This window comes from Lolium perenne, chromosome 1 (genome assembly GCF_019359855.2).
Source record: "Lolium perenne isolate Kyuss_39 chromosome 1, Kyuss_2.0, whole genome shotgun sequence".
Taxonomy (NCBI): domain Eukaryota; kingdom Viridiplantae; phylum Streptophyta; class Magnoliopsida; order Poales; family Poaceae; genus Lolium; species Lolium perenne.
Genome location: NC_067244.2, coordinates 139,591,730 through 139,610,695, shown reverse-complemented (window position 1 = coordinate 139,610,695; position 18,966 = coordinate 139,591,730). Strand labels below are relative to the sequence as shown.

At 46.0% G+C, this 18,966-nt stretch overlaps 1 protein-coding gene across 1 annotated transcript; it reads left to right on the top strand.

Annotated features, from left to right (window-relative positions):
* The first annotated feature begins 1,740 nt into the window (after positions 1-1,740).
* Positions 1,741-11,343, top strand: LOC127306081 (uncharacterized). Its single transcript, XM_051336686.1, has 12 exons — positions 1,741-2,364; positions 2,507-2,586; positions 3,161-3,345; positions 4,170-5,121; positions 5,203-5,330; positions 6,185-6,244; positions 6,340-6,390; positions 6,504-6,575; positions 7,706-7,850; positions 7,945-9,759; positions 9,831-9,985; positions 10,104-11,343. The coding sequence occupies exons 1-12, from the start codon at positions 1,904-1,906 to the stop codon at positions 11,118-11,120; spliced, it is 5,121 nt and encodes a 1,706-aa protein (XP_051192646.1). The 5' UTR covers positions 1,741-1,903; the 3' UTR covers positions 11,121-11,343.
* Positions 11,344-18,966: the final 7,623 nt, after the last annotated feature.

Below are 18,966 nucleotides of genomic sequence, written 5' to 3'. Positions count from 1 at the left end.
TTGGCAAAATTTCAGATCTCTCATAATGCCAGGCCCAAACATTCTCCTGCCGCCTTATGCTGAGCGGAGTCTTGTTGATGTGTTCAACGTCCATGGTATGAGGAACTCCTCCAGGGAAGCTTTGTTCGATGACACATAATCAGAGTTGATGAACGCACTTATAGATAGCGGTGGTTCAACCTTCTTGCACACAATCGGGCGAAGCATATGATCTTCTGGAATCCAATTCTAATTGCACGCATGGGTTGTTCCACCGGTGCTGATACGTATGACCAATCCTTGTTTCATGGTGTCACGACCCTCGATCAGTGTCCGCCAAACGTGAGAAGGGTGAGACCCCATTGTAGCTTACATAAGATCCGTCGTGGGGAAATAGACGGCCTTAAGAATCCTTGCACTTAGAGAATCAGGGTTTTGTAAGATGCACCACGCTTGCTTAGGTAGCATCGCCAAATTGAAGATCTCAATACCTCGAAAACAAAGACCTCAGGTGAGTTTCGGTGAGCACATGACTTCCCATGAGACCCAATAAGTTTCCCTCGTTCCATTCTTACGGCCTCACCGAAATTTTCGGATCAACGAATTAATGTGGAGGCATAGACCTATGGGTATTTTGAAGCAAGAAATCGAGAACGTTGGGATAGATTGGGCAACAGACTTCATTAGAACTTCTTTCCCTACCATTGAAAGCAAAAAGCTTCAGCCATCCTTCAATTCTCTTCATTTGAATGCCCCGTTGAGGGACAATCCTACATCCGAGGGCATTCCGAGGTATTTCCCGTTCAACGTTTCGTTTTGAACTTCAAGGATGCTCTTTACGGCTTGCCTCATGGCTTACGGGCAACCTTTGCTGAAAATCACTGATGATTTGTCCAAATTTACATGCTGACCTGTGGCTTGACAATACTTATCAAGAAGATCTGTAACTTCCGTAGCTACCTCTTCATTATCCTTAATAAACAATAGGCTGTCATATGCAAATGAAACATGGTTTACGGTAGGGCGCTGTTTTTATGCAATGGAGATGCGATGAGTGACGACTTTTTTTTTTCAAAGAGGCCGCCTGAAAGGTCCTGTGCCGCAATCAAGAACAACTAGGGGGGGGGGGGGGGGGGGGATGGGATCACCGTGCCGAATACCACGAGACGACTGGAACTCCTCAAGCGGCGACCCGTTGAAGAGCACTGAGAAAGACACCGATGACACCATTTTAAGTACGAGCTGAACCCACCGGTTATGAAACCCCATGTGGGCTGATCGCCTGATCCTCACATAAAATGTGTGGTAAGAGGAGGATAACGTACGCAGCATTCCTGGTGGCGGCGTCGTTGATTCGCCGATGCGGTTCATCATACTGACCGACGGCGGAAGCCCACGGCATCGTGCCACGCTCTTGAGCCACCGCCCGCGGTAAACGGCCGTTGAGGGCAAACCCCGTCGCACCACTTCTTTCTTCCACCACCACGGCGTGAACGCAGTAACTTCCCCCAGCGAACCACGCGTCAAATCGCCGTCCCGGGACCACCCCGGCCCCACCGCACCACTTCCGCCACCTCGTCGTTTCCCTATCATGCGTGGCGTCGATCCGTCGGGCATTTCGCTGCCGCGCACCGTCCTACTCACTCCCGATCGCTCCCGGTTTTTTACACGGAAGCCCCCCGACGGCCCGACTTAATTACTGCAACCACCCCCCGCCCGTCCCGTCCTTTCCATTTCGTTCGTGGCGTCTCTCTCTCTCCTTCCCTCTCCCCCCCCCCTCGCTCGCTCGCTCGCTCGCTGTACTGTCTCCCCACGCCCTCGTGGTCGTACACCAAACCCGACCAACCCGTGCGGACCGGCGGAGAAGCTTCGCGAGGTCGATGCGCGCTACCTAGGGTTAGGGTTTTTCCGCTCCTCCTCACCCATGGACGCGGGCCCCGTCGCCGAGATGCTCTCCCCCGGCGAGGCCGACTGGCCCCCGGAGCTGCGCCTCCCGCCGCCGCCTCCCATGCCCGACCCCGCGCCTCCCAACCGCCCCGCGCCTCCCGCGCCGTCTCCAGCGCCCCGCGTCACCGCCTGGCTGCAGGCCCCCGCCGCGTCGCCGCCCAAGGCGGAGCCGTCCTTCGACGACTCCCACTTCCTCGGGTCGATGATGGACGCCGCCGCGGCCCCGCTCAACCAGCAACCGCCACCGCCACCGCCGCAACCCGCCGCGCCCGCGGAGCCGGTGGTCGTGAAGCGGAAGCGAGGGAGGCCGCGGAAGGTCAGGGACGGAGACGCTGCGGCCGCGCCCGCGCCGCCCAAGCCGGTGGTGAAGAAGGCCGACGAGGAGGTGGTGTGCTTCATCTGCTTCGACGGGGGCAGCCTCGTCGTCTGCGACCGGAGGTACGTACACTAGTGCGCCTGGGATTATGTTACTACCTCAGCTGCGCGCGCGCTGCGGGTTTACTTACCAAGCGCGGGGTTAGCATTTTGTTTATTGCGAACCGCGACTAAGCTGGGTCGTCTATCCTGTGCCTGCCTGCAGGGGCTGCTCCAAGGTCTACCATCCTGCCTGCATCAAGCGCGACGAGTCCTTCTTCCGCCTGCGCGGCAAGTGGAACTGCGGTATGCCATAGTCACCATTCTACACTTCTAGTAGTATTATATTTGCGTCCGACATTGATTGCAATGTATCAATGCTAAATCGTGCTGGGTATGCATAAAATATTTGGCATACACTTGCTTACTTCTGAGGTAGTGGCAGCCAGAGTCCGCTACTCAAACAAACAAATAGGGAGCATTTGGAAGTAGAGTTTGTACATGTGGATTCAACATTGCATTCGGGTGAAGATGCAAAGTCTCTACAAGACTATCTGTTTTAGCAATATAGTAGTATAGTTTTTTTTTTGCATTTGTTACAAGACAATTTTATCCACGATCGGTTGTTGCCTGTTGATACGTCGGGGCCCTGTTATAGCCGATGTATGTAATGGAGTCTAAACAGATTTAGTGCGTTGGGTTTAAGGACGAGAAACGGATACTGTCACTTGGCATTGGCATCATATGAGGAAACAAACGCCATGACTTTTTTATTAATTAGCTGCTTTTAAATATGGCATATGAGTACACTGATGTATATGTGACCCTTTGACTCCAGAAACGACACTTCAATCTGACCTGTCCTGTTTCCTCATGCCAGGCTGGCACATTTGCAGCAGCTGCGAAAAGGCGGTACAGTTCATGTGCTATACCTGTACTTACTCCCTCTGCAAAGGATGCGTCAATGAGGGCAAATACTTTGGTGTTAGAGGCAACAAGGGCTTCTGTGACACTTGCTATGCCACTATATTGCTGATAGAATCCAAAGACGAAGATGCTACAAAGGTATTGTACTGTTAACCCTTAAGTTGTATACCCTGTTCCCTTTTTTCCTGAATCACATGAGCATCTGTATTATTAGAAACACTAAAACACCTCCGTGTCTATGGAACCTGAGTTAATATATTGTGTTCTCGTTTCTTTGGAACAAAGCACCAGTACGTTTTAAGCAAATAATTTATTAGCTTTGCAAATATGTGTAATGAAGAAAATATCATCCATCGTGAGGGTGACATGTGGGAGCAAGGGCCACATGCATTCATCATACTGGTATAATCCTAACTATTCATCCTCGACGGTTCAGAGCTATTAAATAAAATATCACTATTTGTCCCGAACTTTACTCAAAGCTTAGGGGCTGTTTGGTTGGGATTTTTCTGGCTGTTTGGACTTCGGCTTATAAACCACAAAAGCACCTATCCTAAATATATGACCATTCTCGAATTTTGAGCCTAGGTCTGGCTCTGCATTCCGATGAATTAAATTTACTGCCTTGAATAAGTTTCATGTGTGTAGATGCTTGATAGTTGTTTGCTTGCTTGGTGCCTTGTTGGTACCTCATTTGGCCATTGGCTGGTCTTTCGCAGACTTCTGTTTTGGCAGAGGCTTCCCTGCAACGAGCAATTTTTTTTTTGAAAAAAGTTGAAGTTCTAAATGCTCTAGGTGTTTGTTTGGGAAAAGATAGTATAGAAAGATGGCCGAAAAAAGCAATAGTTTCACCTTAGGATTAATTGCAAAAACTATGAAATGGTCTATTATTGTTTTCTTTTGATTGATATAAGGTGCCTGGGATGTCTCATGTGACTTGTTGTCATTTTTGTCTATGCCAGGTTAAAGTTGATTTTGATGATAAAAATAGTTGGGAATATCTATTCAAGTTATATTGGCTGGAGCTGAAAGGGAAGCATTTATTAACATTGGAAGAACTAATCAGTGCCAAAAGCAGTTGGACTGTTCCAAGCATTTCCGCTAGAAGAGTAAAAGACGAATCATCTGGTGAACAATATGATGCGAACTATGATCATGATGCCAGTTCTGATAGTGCTTCAAGGAAACGTACACGGGGTGCTTCTGTAAGGACAAGGGGACGGAAGCGTCAAAGCCATGGTGTGGTTACTGCAAGGAAATGTGAAATTTCAGTTAAAGGTTCTGAAAGCTTAACCAAGGTGGTGCCAGTTGAAGGGATGGACTTATCGGGTGACTCCAAATGGGCCTCATCGGAGCTGCTGGAATTTGTTGGGCACATGAGAAATGGTGATAAGTCTCGGATTTCCCAATTTGATGTTCAGGTTCTTTTGCTCGAGTATATAAAGCAAAGTAACCTTCGTGACTCTCGCAGAAAAAGTCAAATTATTTGTGATGAAAGGCTTAGCAGTCTTTTTAGGAAACCATGTGTTGGTCATTTTGAGATGTTGAAGCTTTTGGACATGCATTTTCATGTGAAAGAGACTCCAACAGTAAATGATGATAGCCAAAGACCCCGTGATCCAGATTCAGCTCATGTAGATAGCGGAGGATACAGTGAGATGGCAACTAAACTAAGCTCTGATAAGAGGAGGAAGACTAATAAGAAGCTTGAAAGAGATCCACCAGCTAATGTAGAGGATTATGCAGCCATTGATGTGCATAATATCAATTTAATTTACTTGCGGCGCAGCTTGATGGAGGAGATTATTGATGATGTTGCTTCATTCTCTGAGAAAATTACCGGTGCTTTTGTGAGGATAAGGATTTCAGGTGCCGGTCAAAAGCAAGATATGTATCGTCTAGTCAAAGTAGTTGGTAAGATTTGTACTATTACTGATTTATTACCGATATTGGTCACTCAATAGTAATTTAACCAGAATTTGGTTTTGTAAGCAGGTACACATAAAGTTTCTGAACGGTATAGTGTTGGTAAGAAGATGACAGACCGTGCACTTGAGATATCAAATTTAGACAAGAAGGAGGTTATTACTATGGATACAATCTCAAATCAGGATTTTACTGAGGTAATGCATGCAAGGACACATGTAGCTTGCACATTTACTGTTTCATACTTATAATGTTGGATGACCTCACTAATTGGTAATGCTGTTAGGTACTGGTATGGTATTTTTTGTAGGCTAATTAACTTACCATACACTTCTAGTATACATATTGCTAAAACTATATCAAGAATGACTCATTGGATAAAAAATTAAATTTATAATTACAGACCCACAACTTCAATGTTCAATCGACCTTCAAAATCGTATTTCTTATTGCGTTCTCTAACAATTCAATAACTTCTTTTACTGCATTCTCTACGGAATCAACATTGCTCATGTATATCTCCGACAATTTCCACAGCAACGCACTGGGTGATGTTCTAGTTTCGATAGTTAATGACATAAGACCATTTTAGCTGTTTTCTCGGTACTACCTTTTTGAATTTGTTAGACATATGTGCACAAAATTTGACATTGGTTGTTGACATGTACTATCTTTTAATCATGTGCACTATGCAGTAAGTTGCTGCTGCTTGATCACTTACAAACCCATCTGTCTCTTTTATATAAGTTCTTAACATCCAGTCTCTTATCTGCTTGCCAAGAATGGATCGAGTAACTGAAAATGGATTCTTGGATTTGATTTCGATGCAACAGTTTTTTGTTTATTGTTGGCCAAATGATGCATATCATGGTAACATACCGTGACTCTTCTGTATTACCCCATAATAAAGTGACAGAATATATGTTGGAGCACTCTCTCTCTCATTAGCTATTAGATGTGATTTTCTGACTGCTGATTGCTGGTGTAGCATTACATGAGTGCCTCTTTCATTTTGTTCCATCTAAGTGGTTTGTTTGCTTGTATAATGTAGGAGGAATGCAAACGCTTACGCCAAAGTATGAAGTATGGTCTAATTCCTCGACTTAAAGTGGTACTGCTGATGAAGAACCAAACTAATGATCTGTCTGATCCCTTGGTTACCAAACTATGTATATCTGACTTATTTTCTTTATCTTGGTAATTCAGGGAGACATCTGTGAGAAAGCTAAAATGTTCCAATCTCTGCAAATCAATGATGTAAGTGCTACACTAACAAATAAAAGCTGGCCGTGTGGTGACATTGCCTATTTGATAGTACTTCATTGCTCTAGCTTGACCTAACAGCACTTACTCTGTTAAATCCTCTTCAGTGGTTGAAAAATGAAAAGCAGAGGCTGAGTCATCTCCGTGACCGTGCTAGTGAAACTGGACGCAGGAAAGAATATCCTTTTAACATAGCATGTTTGAGCTATTATATGTTTAATTTTTGTGGTGGTGGTGAGTATGTAATCTTGGTCCTCAATTGTTTGGTCACAGCTTTGCATGCATATGGTTACCAAAGATGGGCCTGTTAGAATTGTCACACACAGAGAGCATTTTGTGACCAAGGACAGTGCTATTGCATGGTTTACAAATTGTAAAAGTTCCTTTGTTCAAGCTTTTGCAAAACCTCTCATAATAATGATAACACATTTTCATAGGATTGCTAGTACCTTGGGTTCAACTCAATTTTGCAAACTTGGGACTATTGTTTTGCCTTCTATTGTAGTTGCTTATCTCTGATTTATTTTCTCACTCTTGTCAAGTACTATCAGTCTTATTGACTATTAACTTTATGAAGAGAACACAATATTTTGCCATCCTCATTGAATGCGGAGAAAGTACTTTAGCACTATTCTCATGCTTCCTTGATTTTGTGCTACAAAAAAAGATGGACATGTTGGAAACCAGCTTTCCGGCATGTTTGGTTTGGAGCCACACTTTGACAAACGATAGGCACACAAGTTTTTGGTTGTAGCCATAGTTGTGGCGTGCCATACTATCTTAGTCACCCCACTTGTCATGTAGTCATTTGCTAGCCAATTTTTGGCACAAGTGTGCTGCCAATTTGCGGGCCACAAAAACTGTGGCATGCCACACTTACGGCACAAAAGTGTGGCAAAATGTGGTGGGCAACCAACATGCCTTCATCTCTGAACATGATATATCACCCAGTGCTCTCCAGATGATGCATGTGCCTCTATCCTGCCATAAAATCAGTTTATGTTCTACTCCCTCTGTGGTTCTTTCCCATCATATAAGATGTTATTACATCAAATATGTGAGTATATTGGTTGTAATAACATCTTATATATGGGACGGAGGGAGTAGCTTTCTTCACGCTTGAGATAGGTAGTCCTGTGTGCTCCTCATTAAGTTGTTATTAGTCATACCTTTCTGTTGTGTTGTGCTTGTTCAAACTTCCGCCGCAACCCCCAGAATGCAGTTTTACTTTACTGACAATGTTTGACGGAATCCATCAACAGTTGCATGCTGTTATTTATCATTTGACGACCCTTAACACTATCATACACTCAGAGAGTGTGTAGAGAAGTTGCAACTTCTAAACACTCCTGAAGAAAGAGAACGCAGGATTAATGAAATTCCAGAAGTACATGTTGACCCCCATATGGATCCTAATTATGAATCTGCTGAAGAATGGAATGACAAAACTACTGGTACTTAATGTCTTGACTGTTCATATTCTACAGTGTCTATTATGGTATTATAAATATTGACTTTCTGGGGACTTATTTATTGACTTGTATGCAGTTGATTGGACTATAAATAGGAATGGATCCGATCTTCATTTTCCTGGAAGAAAAGGAGCAGAATCGAACTCTGTGCAGTTCCCACCACAGAAATGTTCCGATGCTAGTCGTCAGACTAGTTTGAATCCACCTACAGAGGGTATAACACATAAACCAGGAGTAGGAAGTAACTTGAACTTGCAATCAGCAAATGGATGGAATATTTCTCGGCCTCGCATTGATTTAAACAACACGGCGGGTGAAGCTGCATCAGTTTCATCATCTGGAGTTGTATCAAGTGATGTGGAGCCAGAAAAAGTATGGCACTACAAGGACCCTTCTGGAAATGTTCAAGGTCCGTTTACTCTTTCACAGCTTTCCAAGTGGACTACTTATTTCCCAGGTGACATGAAAATATGGCTCACATTTGAGAGTGAAGAGAACTCACTGTTGCTGACTGAAGTGCTCTCAAAACAGCAGAAAGATTCCACTCAACCTACGCCAGTCGTTAACAGTAATAAATCCACATGGGCTGGCCCTGGGAAAGATAGTAGTAACTCAAGTATGGCTGAAAACATCACTTCTCCTGTTGGTTATAACGTTGTCTACTCTTCTGGATTGCCTAGCCAGTCTGCTGACCTTTATCATGGAAGAGAAAATCCGAAGTTTCTGGGTGAAGCTTTGCCAGCGAGAACAGACTTTGGACCTCTGAAGAACTATTCATGCACCATTCCATCTTCTGATGGTTCATATGGACCACCAGGATCTCATGGTGATGGGGTCCCCCGAGAAAAGAGTGGGGAACACAACAATCATCAAGAAACTAGTGGTATGTGGAGTCCAACCACACCACAGAAGATTCATAGCAATCATATTACCATGAAGCCTGATCCTGGTGTGTGTACTACCCAGAAGCAATTGCAAAATGATTCAAAAGGTAATTCACTATCAGGATTTGTGGAAAACTTGAATACACCGAAGGTTTTTGGTTCACAGAAAGTACCAATTCCTACTCCACCTACTGCTCATGATGAAATTCAATCTTCAATTGCTTCAGCAAATCCTGGGAGCTGTTCTCCAATGAATCCTAGTCAGTCGGGGGCTCCATTTACATGTACTTCTAGTTCAAGCAAGACCGAGGAGACCATGAATCAGCGGAAAACATGTCCGCCTGATGCATTAAACGTGTCTGTTAACCAACTTCCTGGGCCTAAAATTGATCCAGTGTTATCCCCTCACACTCAGGATCAATGTCCCAGTCCAACTCCAAAACTTGAGAGGAAGCAGACTTCCATGAACAAGTCACGGTCAACATCTGTAGCACCTAAAGATTCAGCTATGAAGGCATCTGACCACTCTTCGATACCTTTCGTATCAGAAATATCTGGTCCACCTTCTAGTAAAATATTTGGCTTGCAATCACTCAAGGAGACACAAACATCACGTGTAGAAGAAAAAGATCTAAAAGATGGAGGCTCCGTTGCTCAAACAGAGCAACTAAAAGGAGAGGCTGCATCAGCTAAGATACAGAACGGAATTGTTAGTTCTGTCTCTGATGTTGAAGCAATTGCTGTGTCTGATGTGTTGGGATCTTCAACAGTACAACACCGTGGAACTTATAATATGTATGGAGCAACACCTTCGGAAAATATCATGCCAGCTTCAGCCGAGGAAGAAAGGCCGCAGTGCTCTAGCCCTATTGCGCTATCTCCGTGGGGTGAACCAGGTTACTATCAAGGTGAAGCTGTTGATTCTGCTCTGTGGGGTGTTCAAGATGACCCAAGCAGTGACATGTGGTCGTTGTCTTCACCAACACCAGCTCTCCAACCTTCATCAGGTTAATGAATACTATTCTATTCTCGTTTTTGGTGTTAATTTTGACAGAGAATCTTACATAATCTTGTACAGATCTTGGAGCTCACGAAAAAGATACTTCATGCATTATAGAAGCGGTGATAGTAGCCCAAGGAAATAGTGCTGTTGTTCAAATGCCAACATCAGAGGGGGAGAAGACTGAAAAAGGCAACCCAAGTGCTTCAACAGCTTGTGGAGTGCCGGAGCAGGTAATGCTATTGGAAATATTTAAGGATTGAAGTCGTGCATGATGTGTCTTCTGAAAAAAGATTCCTAGCAAAATGGTCTTCCATGGCCCAACTAACTTGTTTCTTTTGATTTGATTAGGTAAAACTAAAACAAAATGCTGCATGGAGCTCATCTTTCAAGAGCACGGAAGCTTCAGGCGAGCAGACATTAGGATCATCTTTAGAGGGGAGTAAAGAAGCTTCAGGTAGGCAGCCATCACACTCATCTCTGGAGGGGATGACAAAAGCTTCGGGCAGGCAACCGTCGAGTTCATTCCTAGAGAGGATCCTAGAGAGGAGCCCAAAAGCTTCAGGCGGGCAACAAGCAGGCTCATTCGTAGAAAGGAGCGCAAAAGCTTCAGGCGGGCAACAGGCAGGCTCATTCGTAGAAAGGAGCACAAAGGCTTCAGGCTGGCAACCGTGGGATTCATCTCTAGATGGAAGTGCTAAAGCTTCAGGTTGGGGTTCACCTCTTGAGGGAAGCACGAAGGCTTCAGGTTGGGGTTCATCTCTTGAGGGAAGCACAAAATCTTCAGGTTGGGGTTCATCTGTAGAGGGAAGCACAAAAGCTTCTGGTTGGCTACGATCAAGTTCATCTCCGGAGGGGAGAAAAACTCCAGGCTGGCTTTCATCAGCTCGTGAGAGCTCAAAGGTGAATTCCACGAGTGCTAGCCTGAACCGCAACTCTTCTTCAAGTCACCAAACAACAGCACCAACAGTTAAAAGCTCTTCAGAAACACCAAGGAGACAGGGGAACACCAATTCAAATTCTTCTGGCTGGGGTGAGGCACCAGGGAACAAGAGCTGGCATCCATCTTCTGGTAATGCTAGTCGAGGCAGCAAGTCGAGTCAGCACCATGATAGGTACTCTCAGGGCAATGAATCACGGAGGGGTAGCTATCAGGGCAGCGAATCACGGAGGGGTACCTATCAGGGCAGCGAATCACGACGAGGTAGCTCAAACCACCCTAGGAGGTCTGACCATCGTCAAGATCATGGCAGTGGCGTGTCATCAAGATCATCGTCAAGAGGGCAGCCCCAACGAGGAATATGCAAATATTATGAGAGTGGCCAGTGCAGGAAGGGGTCATCTTGCTATTACGTTCACCCCCGTTGATCTTCGTGGTAGGAAACACATCGTGAAGTTACCACGTCTTACCTCACATTTTTTGTATAGCCTGATAAGTTCACTTCGTAGTCAGCTTAGAAGAGAGCTCTTGGCGCCACTCAGATGCTAGTAAATACATCCGTCGGCACATGAGTATGATTGGAGCAGCATTTTAAGCTTAAAAAGCCACTGATGATGCACTACGTGGATATAGATTCCCCGTTTTGCAGTACTCTCTCTGTTCTCAAAATAAGTGCGCGATTGGTAGGTTGTAGCACCTTGAAACAGGCTCTGTGGAGAGGAAAACGGTTTGATTGGATGCCTTGTCCACGTTCACGTTGTGGCCCACGTGCCTCTCAAGCATCTTCGGTCTAGTCCCTGGAAAAACGTCTAAATCGATCGATTCCAGTCTGGTGGCGTACAAGCGGATGCGGGCGGCGGAGATGGCGCGAGCTCAGTTTTTTCGATATTTATTACTGGAAGTATCGAACATTACATTCAGTTTCTGTATAGTTAAGATATAGTTAAGATGCACAGGCGAGTGGCATGGTGGCCGGGCGTCAGAACCTTGAAAGACCACCTTATAATTTTTCTTTTTGCCAGGGTTCTTTCTCTACCCAGCCAAAACGACCATACAAGCAATCGCTCCCACTCGGATAATCGTTTTATACGAGAATGTATCCCATGAAACAATCCAACTCCTGCAACGGCTGCATTCTGGGCTTCTGCTACATTTACAAACTGGACCTTACTATGTCGCTCAATCATGCAAACAATCTTCCAAACCCAGTTCGTCTTCTTCCTTCGTACTCTCCCTCTCTCAAGCTTCTTCTCCTGTACCAAAGTTTACAATTCTTATTTCTTCAAACAGAAGAAAATACACGGAAATTGGTCTCAGATTTAGGATCAGAACAGGAAACACCTAGTTTGTCTATTTCCCCCAATCTTACTGTTGCGAATTGAGGATACAATTTTACCAGAATACTTGCAGCACATACTACTGTATTTTCTTATGCAAGTGATTTCGTAAACCATGACGGGAAAAATCGCCCAGATCCGATCGAAGGAACAAAATGTGTTCACAAACAGGGGACAAGGGAAGAGAAGAACATATCCTTGATCCTCAACGAGCCGCCGCGGCTAATCACGATTCCGTCGCGTGCCGTAGAGTCAGTAAATTGGGCGGACGAGCGGTGGGGCTTCAGTCCCGGTGAAGGGACAGGCACAGTAAGGTGACGATGACTTTGGGAAGGACAGGACTGTTCGTATGATTCAGCTACACTTTCAGGTTTAATCTGCAAACGTGCCATCAGCCCACCGCTTAGCTGCATCTTGTCCCTTCTTTTCACATCAAATGGTCCATAATAGATCGGTGCAGTCGGTTCATGAGTCTAGTCGTTTCACAAGATACGTTCTCCGTTTTATACCTTGAATCCACCCCATTTAACCAATTACCAAATATATTAGTTATACTAGGGGTGGGTACAGGGTAGAATCTATCTGAATGATTGATCATATAGATCTAGCAACCCGACAGTTAAAGAAAATGTGTTTTATTGTCTCATCTTCGTGACAGAATACACATTTCTTGCTACCCTACCAGTTGCGTTTTACAATGTTATCTTTAGTAAGAATCACACCTCGACGAAGATACCATGCGAATATCTTCGTTTCTAATGGCATCTTCATCTTCTAGATGGACTTATTATTTAAAATCGGTTGGGTAGGAATGCAAAGAGCTTTATACATTGAGTCTACCGAGAATACACCATTCTTGATAAGACTCCAACGGAATTCATCAGACCCCGTAGATAACTGTATTGAATCTAACCGCTGAAGCAGTTCGTTTTAAGAGCGGGGACCAATATTGATAAGACTCCAACGGAATTCATCAGTTTGAACGTTACCGAGGGTGGAGAAGATTCCATCACCTTCTGCAAGGTGTTTCCTTTATAACGAACAATATTGTACAAAACCGGATACGGTTCGCGGAGAGTGGTTGTTCCCAACCATTGATCCTCCCAAAAAACGTATCTCCGCCCATTTCTAATGGAGAAGGAGCCAAACGGAAAAAAATATTTTTTTGTTGCCATGATACCAGCCCAGAAGTGTTTATCCCCCGGTTTCCAAATAACCTGGGATATCGCCTTTGAGCCTACATACTTTTTCCGCAACAGTTGTTGGCATAGATCGTTTTCCGTTAATAATCTGGCCAGCCGTTTTCCTAGCAAGGCCCTGTTTTTAACTTCTAGATCGTGAACACCAAGTCCACCTTGATCTTTTGGATGTCATACAACACTCCATTTTGTCAACCGATATTTTTTCTTTTCACTATCCCCTTGCCAAAAGAATCTTGATCGGAAGTAATCCAATCAGTGCAAGACTCCTTTGGGCAGCTGGAAGAAAGAGATCATATACAGTACCATATTTGTAAGTACTGAATTTATGAGGACTAATCTTCCCCCAAGGGATAGGAGCTTTCCTTTCCAACTAGTAAGGCGTTTCTGAAGTCGTTCTTCGACGATTTTCCATTCAGCCAGAGTTCGTCTCCGATGATGAATCAGAATACCAATACAACTAATTGGAAAGCAACCAAGCCCACAGCCGAATAACGCGTCATAAAGATTGGAGTAAAATACATGGTGAGTCATTAGAGTTGTTTGCGGGTTCAGTTTGATCACTGTACTTCAAAAATACTAATTTACGGGTACTCAACATGCTTGAAGTTTCGTCTACGGTCACCCATGCTCGGGACTCGGTGTATTTGTCGAGGTGGCACTTCTGGGACCGATATGTCAGGCCCAGTTGTGTTATATTTTGCAGAAAAAACCCACAAATACTTTTCCCTATGTCTTCTTCCTTCTCCGTCATTCCTCTGTTTTCCTCCTTCCCTCTGTTACCTCATGGAGAAAGAGAAGCAAGGCAAGTAAAAAAAAAGAAGCAGAGCAGGCCCCCTCTGCTCGCCGCCAGTCTGAGCACATGGAAGGAGGGTTCCTTGACCGCGTGGTCGAAGAGAGCGGAAGCATCGGCCGAGAATGGAACGCGGGGAGGCGACGGCGTGAGGAGGCAGGGGCACACCGGCGTGCTAATTCAGCGGCGGCGTGGAGAGACTGCAGCGCACGAGCGGCAGGGTACGCCGGTTGGTTGGTGCCACCTCCACCTTCCTCTTCTTTTGCGGCCTAGGGTCAATCTTGTGCTCCACCTTCCTATGCTTCTGCGGCGCATGCGTTCGCAACCGCGCCACCCTCCCCCCTTCCGAAAATCGCTTCGATACGAGCAAAATCCCTTGCTTCTTTGCGTGCTCCAACCCTCTGGATCTCCTCGACCAAGCAGCGGGCGTGGGCACAGACCAGCGGAGATGAACCAGGCGGCTGTCGGAGAGGAAGCCGACGGCGGGGTGACGCGGTGGAGACGGGTAAGCCTTGCATTAGCCGGACGTGTCGTGGAGGTCGGCCGACTCGGCGGTGAGGCGGCCACCAATGCAGCTCGGGTATGGATGGCACCACGACGCTCCACCTAGTAGCGTCCGGCGACCCGCACGTCACTCGCGGCCGTGGAGGCGGTATGGTGCGCATGTAGCACTGTGTGCAGGGGAGCCCGAGCGCCGGCCGACACTGTGCGCCGTCGTGCGCATCCTATGCAGGGTCCACGTCTGATTTCACGAGCCCCAGGAACTCATCCGTCGGTACCACTGACGGACCATGATGGGCCGGGCTCACGCGTGATGCTGGGGCGTGACTCCGGTATGCTACCATTGCGGGTTAATTGCTCGTAGGTGCGTAGCCGCATCCTATCAAGTCTACGGCGGTCGTCGGCGCCGGAGAAGGGCCACAACGAGGAGATAAGGGGCGGTGGCTGGGGAACGGGGCTAGACGGGGTGGAGGATTTAGCCGAGTTGGAGAAGGTGGAGGGGAAAAAATTCGAGGGGCCTTTTGCAAAAATAATTGCACAACTGTAACCCAACTCAGTCTGACATATGGTGTTTATAATTTGCCTCGTCATCAAATATAATGTTGTACCGACGATGAGTGACCGTCTATGAGCATGCAACTCGTATTAGTTATCGTAAATTGGTATTTTTGAAGTACAGTGATCAAACTGAACCCCGCCGACAAGTTCAATGACCCATCATTGATTTTACTCTAAAGATTGGTATCATCTATGGTTTCGCCAAAACAAAACAACTCACTTTTATGAAAGTTGATCTTAAGATCTAAAAATTGCTTGAATGTTGAAAGAATTAACTTCAGATTACGTGCCTTTGCTAAATCATGATCCATAAGTAGAATTATACCGTTGGCATACTGAAGAATTGATAAGCCCACATCAACTAAATGGGGAAACACACCTTCAATTTGACCATCAAACTTAGCGCGTTTAATTATAATTGCAAGCATATCCGCCACAATGGTAAAGAGCATCAGGGACAATGGATCGCCTTTCCCGAGACCTTTTTTTTGTCTGGAAGTATTTGCCAATGTCATCATTGATCTTTATGGAAACACTATCACCAAAAATGGTATTATTAATTAGAGCGCGCCACTCATCAGAAAAATCCTTACATCCGAAGTGTTTGTTGAAGAAAGGACTATTTAGCTTTATCATAGGCTTTTTCAAAGTCGAGTTTGAGTATGACCCCATTCAACTTTTTGCGGTGCATCTCATGAACTGTTTCATGCAAGATGACAACTCCATCTAGGATGTATCTGCCTTGCATGAAAGCCGTCTAAGAAGGTCGCACCACATGATCCGCCACTGAATTCAGTCGAATAGTAGCTACTTTTGTGAAATTTTTGAAACAAAAGACATATGGGTCTGAATTGTTGGATCCGTTCCGCATCAGTAACTTTCGGTAAAAGAATGATTTCACCAAAATTGATGCAGAATTGATCCAACTGTCCCGCATGAAGCTCCGTAAATAATTCCAATAAATCAGTCTTCACAACATCCCAGAAAGATTGATAGAATTCGGTTGGAAAACCATCCGGTCATGGTGGCTTATTATGCTCCATCAGAAAGACCGCCTTCCTAATCTCCTCCTCGGCATAAGGGGCAATTAGAATGACATTTTCTTCTGGAGTCACGTGAGGAATATCATCCATCCTGGATTCATCCAGGGATAGATCCGATTCCTCAGTTTCGCCGAACAGACCCTTCTAGTAAGAAGTTGAAAGAGCAAGGTCTATACCCCGTGTTTTGTGTGTTTGATAACAACACTTGAATGAATTTAACCGTGTGCATAGATTGTCTTTGATAGATTTGCAGGTGCACGGTGCCCTCGCTGAACACGTCATGATCGGAGGACTGAAGCGTAGCTTATAGGTTTCCTGGTTTTGTGTGTGTGTCGCGAGGTGACGTGGCTGGAGAGGGAAAGAGGAAAAACAGCAGATTATGCCTGACCGATACTACCGGTACCAGTAGCGGTAGTACCGCTACCCTACTGGTACCGCCCTGAGGTACCGCTCTGGGTATTTGCACTGAATTGTCCCACAGAGTGCGTTACGGTACCTCTACGGTAGCATGAGCGGTAGTACCGCTTACAAGCGGTAGTACCACCCTTGTACCGCTTAGGTACCGTAACACAAGTTACGGCACTACCACGTTGGTACCGCTAAGGTGCCGCGAGGAGTCCAGGGCTCACAGAGGCCGTTACGGTACCGAAGTGGTACCGCCAGCGGTACTACCGCTGTGAGCCCACGTGGCGAATCTGTGGAGAGCATTCGAACCCAGAGCGGTACTACCGCTTGCCCAAGCGGTAGTACCGGTCGTGCGGGATCTGAGCTTAACGGTTGGATTTGGAGGGACCTATAAAAAGGCCCTTCTTCTCCAGTTCGTTTTCATCTCTTCTCTCTCTCTCTCTCCTCCATTGTTGTTGAGCTCAAACCTTGAGGATCTCCTCAGCCACCCAACCAATCTTGCCCAAACTTTGTGGAGTGGTGGAGGAGGCCCCGAGCTATAGTTCTACCAAGAGAGTTTTCACCAATACCAACTAGTCCTTAGTGGATCTTGGAGTTAGGGTTCCTATGGTGGGATCTTGGAGGAAGTGCTCCTATGGAGGCTAGCTTGGAGTTGTGCTAGCCCCATAGGGTGTTGGGAGCCTCCTATTGTTGTGGAGCTCGCCCCAACCTTGTGAAGGAACCACCGCCTCGATCGGTGTCTTAGTGGAGAAGGGGGAGCCCCTTTGTGGAGCTCTCTCGAGGAAGAAGGTGAGGCCTTCCTTCGTGGTGTGGCCGTCTAGCCTTCGTGGCTAGCACCTCCTCAACGCAGACGTACTCCCTTTTGTGGGAGGAACTGCGGGAAACAAACCTCGCCTCGTCTCCGTGCTCCCCGGTTGTCCCACTGCTTAACTTTAATATCTTGCTTGGTTCCTTTGCTTGTTGCACTAGCCTAGGATCATACTAGGATCACCTCAAACATTAAAGCTATCACCTTTACTTCCGCATCGCACTAAAACTCAAAAAGGTTAAAAATTGCGTAGCGCCCATTCACCCCCCTCTTGTTCGCTACGATCCATTCAATTGGTATCAGGGCAAGGTTTTCTTGCTCGGGCTTTACCGCCTAAGAAATGGCCGAACAAGAGGCGGCCGAGAATGGGTCCCTTCCCGTTGAGCTACCACCTCCACCATCTACCGTCAATAGCACAACGGCTACGTTGGATGTCCTCAAGAAATTGGAGTCGTCCATCGTTAACCAAATGAAGGCTATGATGATGGAGTTGGTAGCTCCAAAACTAACCCCCACCATAGATCCTAAGGAAAGTGCCGAGGTTCCCCCACCCAAAGCTACTTAATTTCCTCTTATTGGTTTTGTCGCTCAATCGACGAAAAACCAACAAGAGGAAGGGCTTGGGGAAGCCATCACTTCTTCAAAAGGGAAGGATGATCCACCGGTTGCGGGACAATTAGGAGGTAATCATGTGGTGCCTCCACCAAGTGATTACAACATAAATGTCCCAATACCTATGCCTCATATTTTGTCTCATGGTTCACCACCGCTACTTGAATCGAATAGCTTTGAAAATTGGCAATTCTTAATGCGTTCTCATGTGCGCAGCGCTTCTACCGAGCTTTGGCGCATCATCGAGAATGGCTATTCACAACGAGACCCAAATAAATTGACTCAAAGAGAATTGGTGGATGACCAACTCAACGCCACCGCCATCAACATGATTCACATGGCCGTAACACCCAAGGACCATGCTCACATCCGCTCTCTCAAGACCGCCAAGGAAGCATGGGATAAACTCGACAAGCTCTTCCTCGGAAATGAGAGCATTCAAAGCTCTTGATTTGATGAAGTGAACAACATGGCTGACAACTTCGTCATGAGTGAAGGAGAATCTCCGGAAGAAATGTACCGTCGCCTCATCGCTCTTGCCGTACAAATGCAAGATCTTGGAGCAATGTTTGTGGATGACCATTGGATCAAAAGAAAGTTCTACAATGCTCTCCTCCCATATGAGGAAGTGAAGTTGACGGCCATCCGCCAAAATGCCTCCTTCCGCGCTATGACTTCCGATGAAGTCCTTAGTAAAGTTATTGCTTTGGACATCTCCAAGAAGAATGCGGAGGATCTTGTTGCTCGCGCTCACAACAGCCGCAAGCCCAACCTCGCTTTAAAGATGAAGGAGCATGAAGCTAGTGAAAGCGATGAGGATCCCATTGAGTGGGGTACGGATGATCTCAAGACCAATTATCATGAACACATGGCTCTTGCCGCCAAGAGTTTTTGGGATGGGAACAAGACATGAAGCTCAAGGCCAAGAAGATACTCGCCTCGTGAATCTCCAAGGAACTTCTGAAAGAACCCAAGGGAGGGGAAAAGAGGGAGAACATGCTACAATTGCGGCGACAAA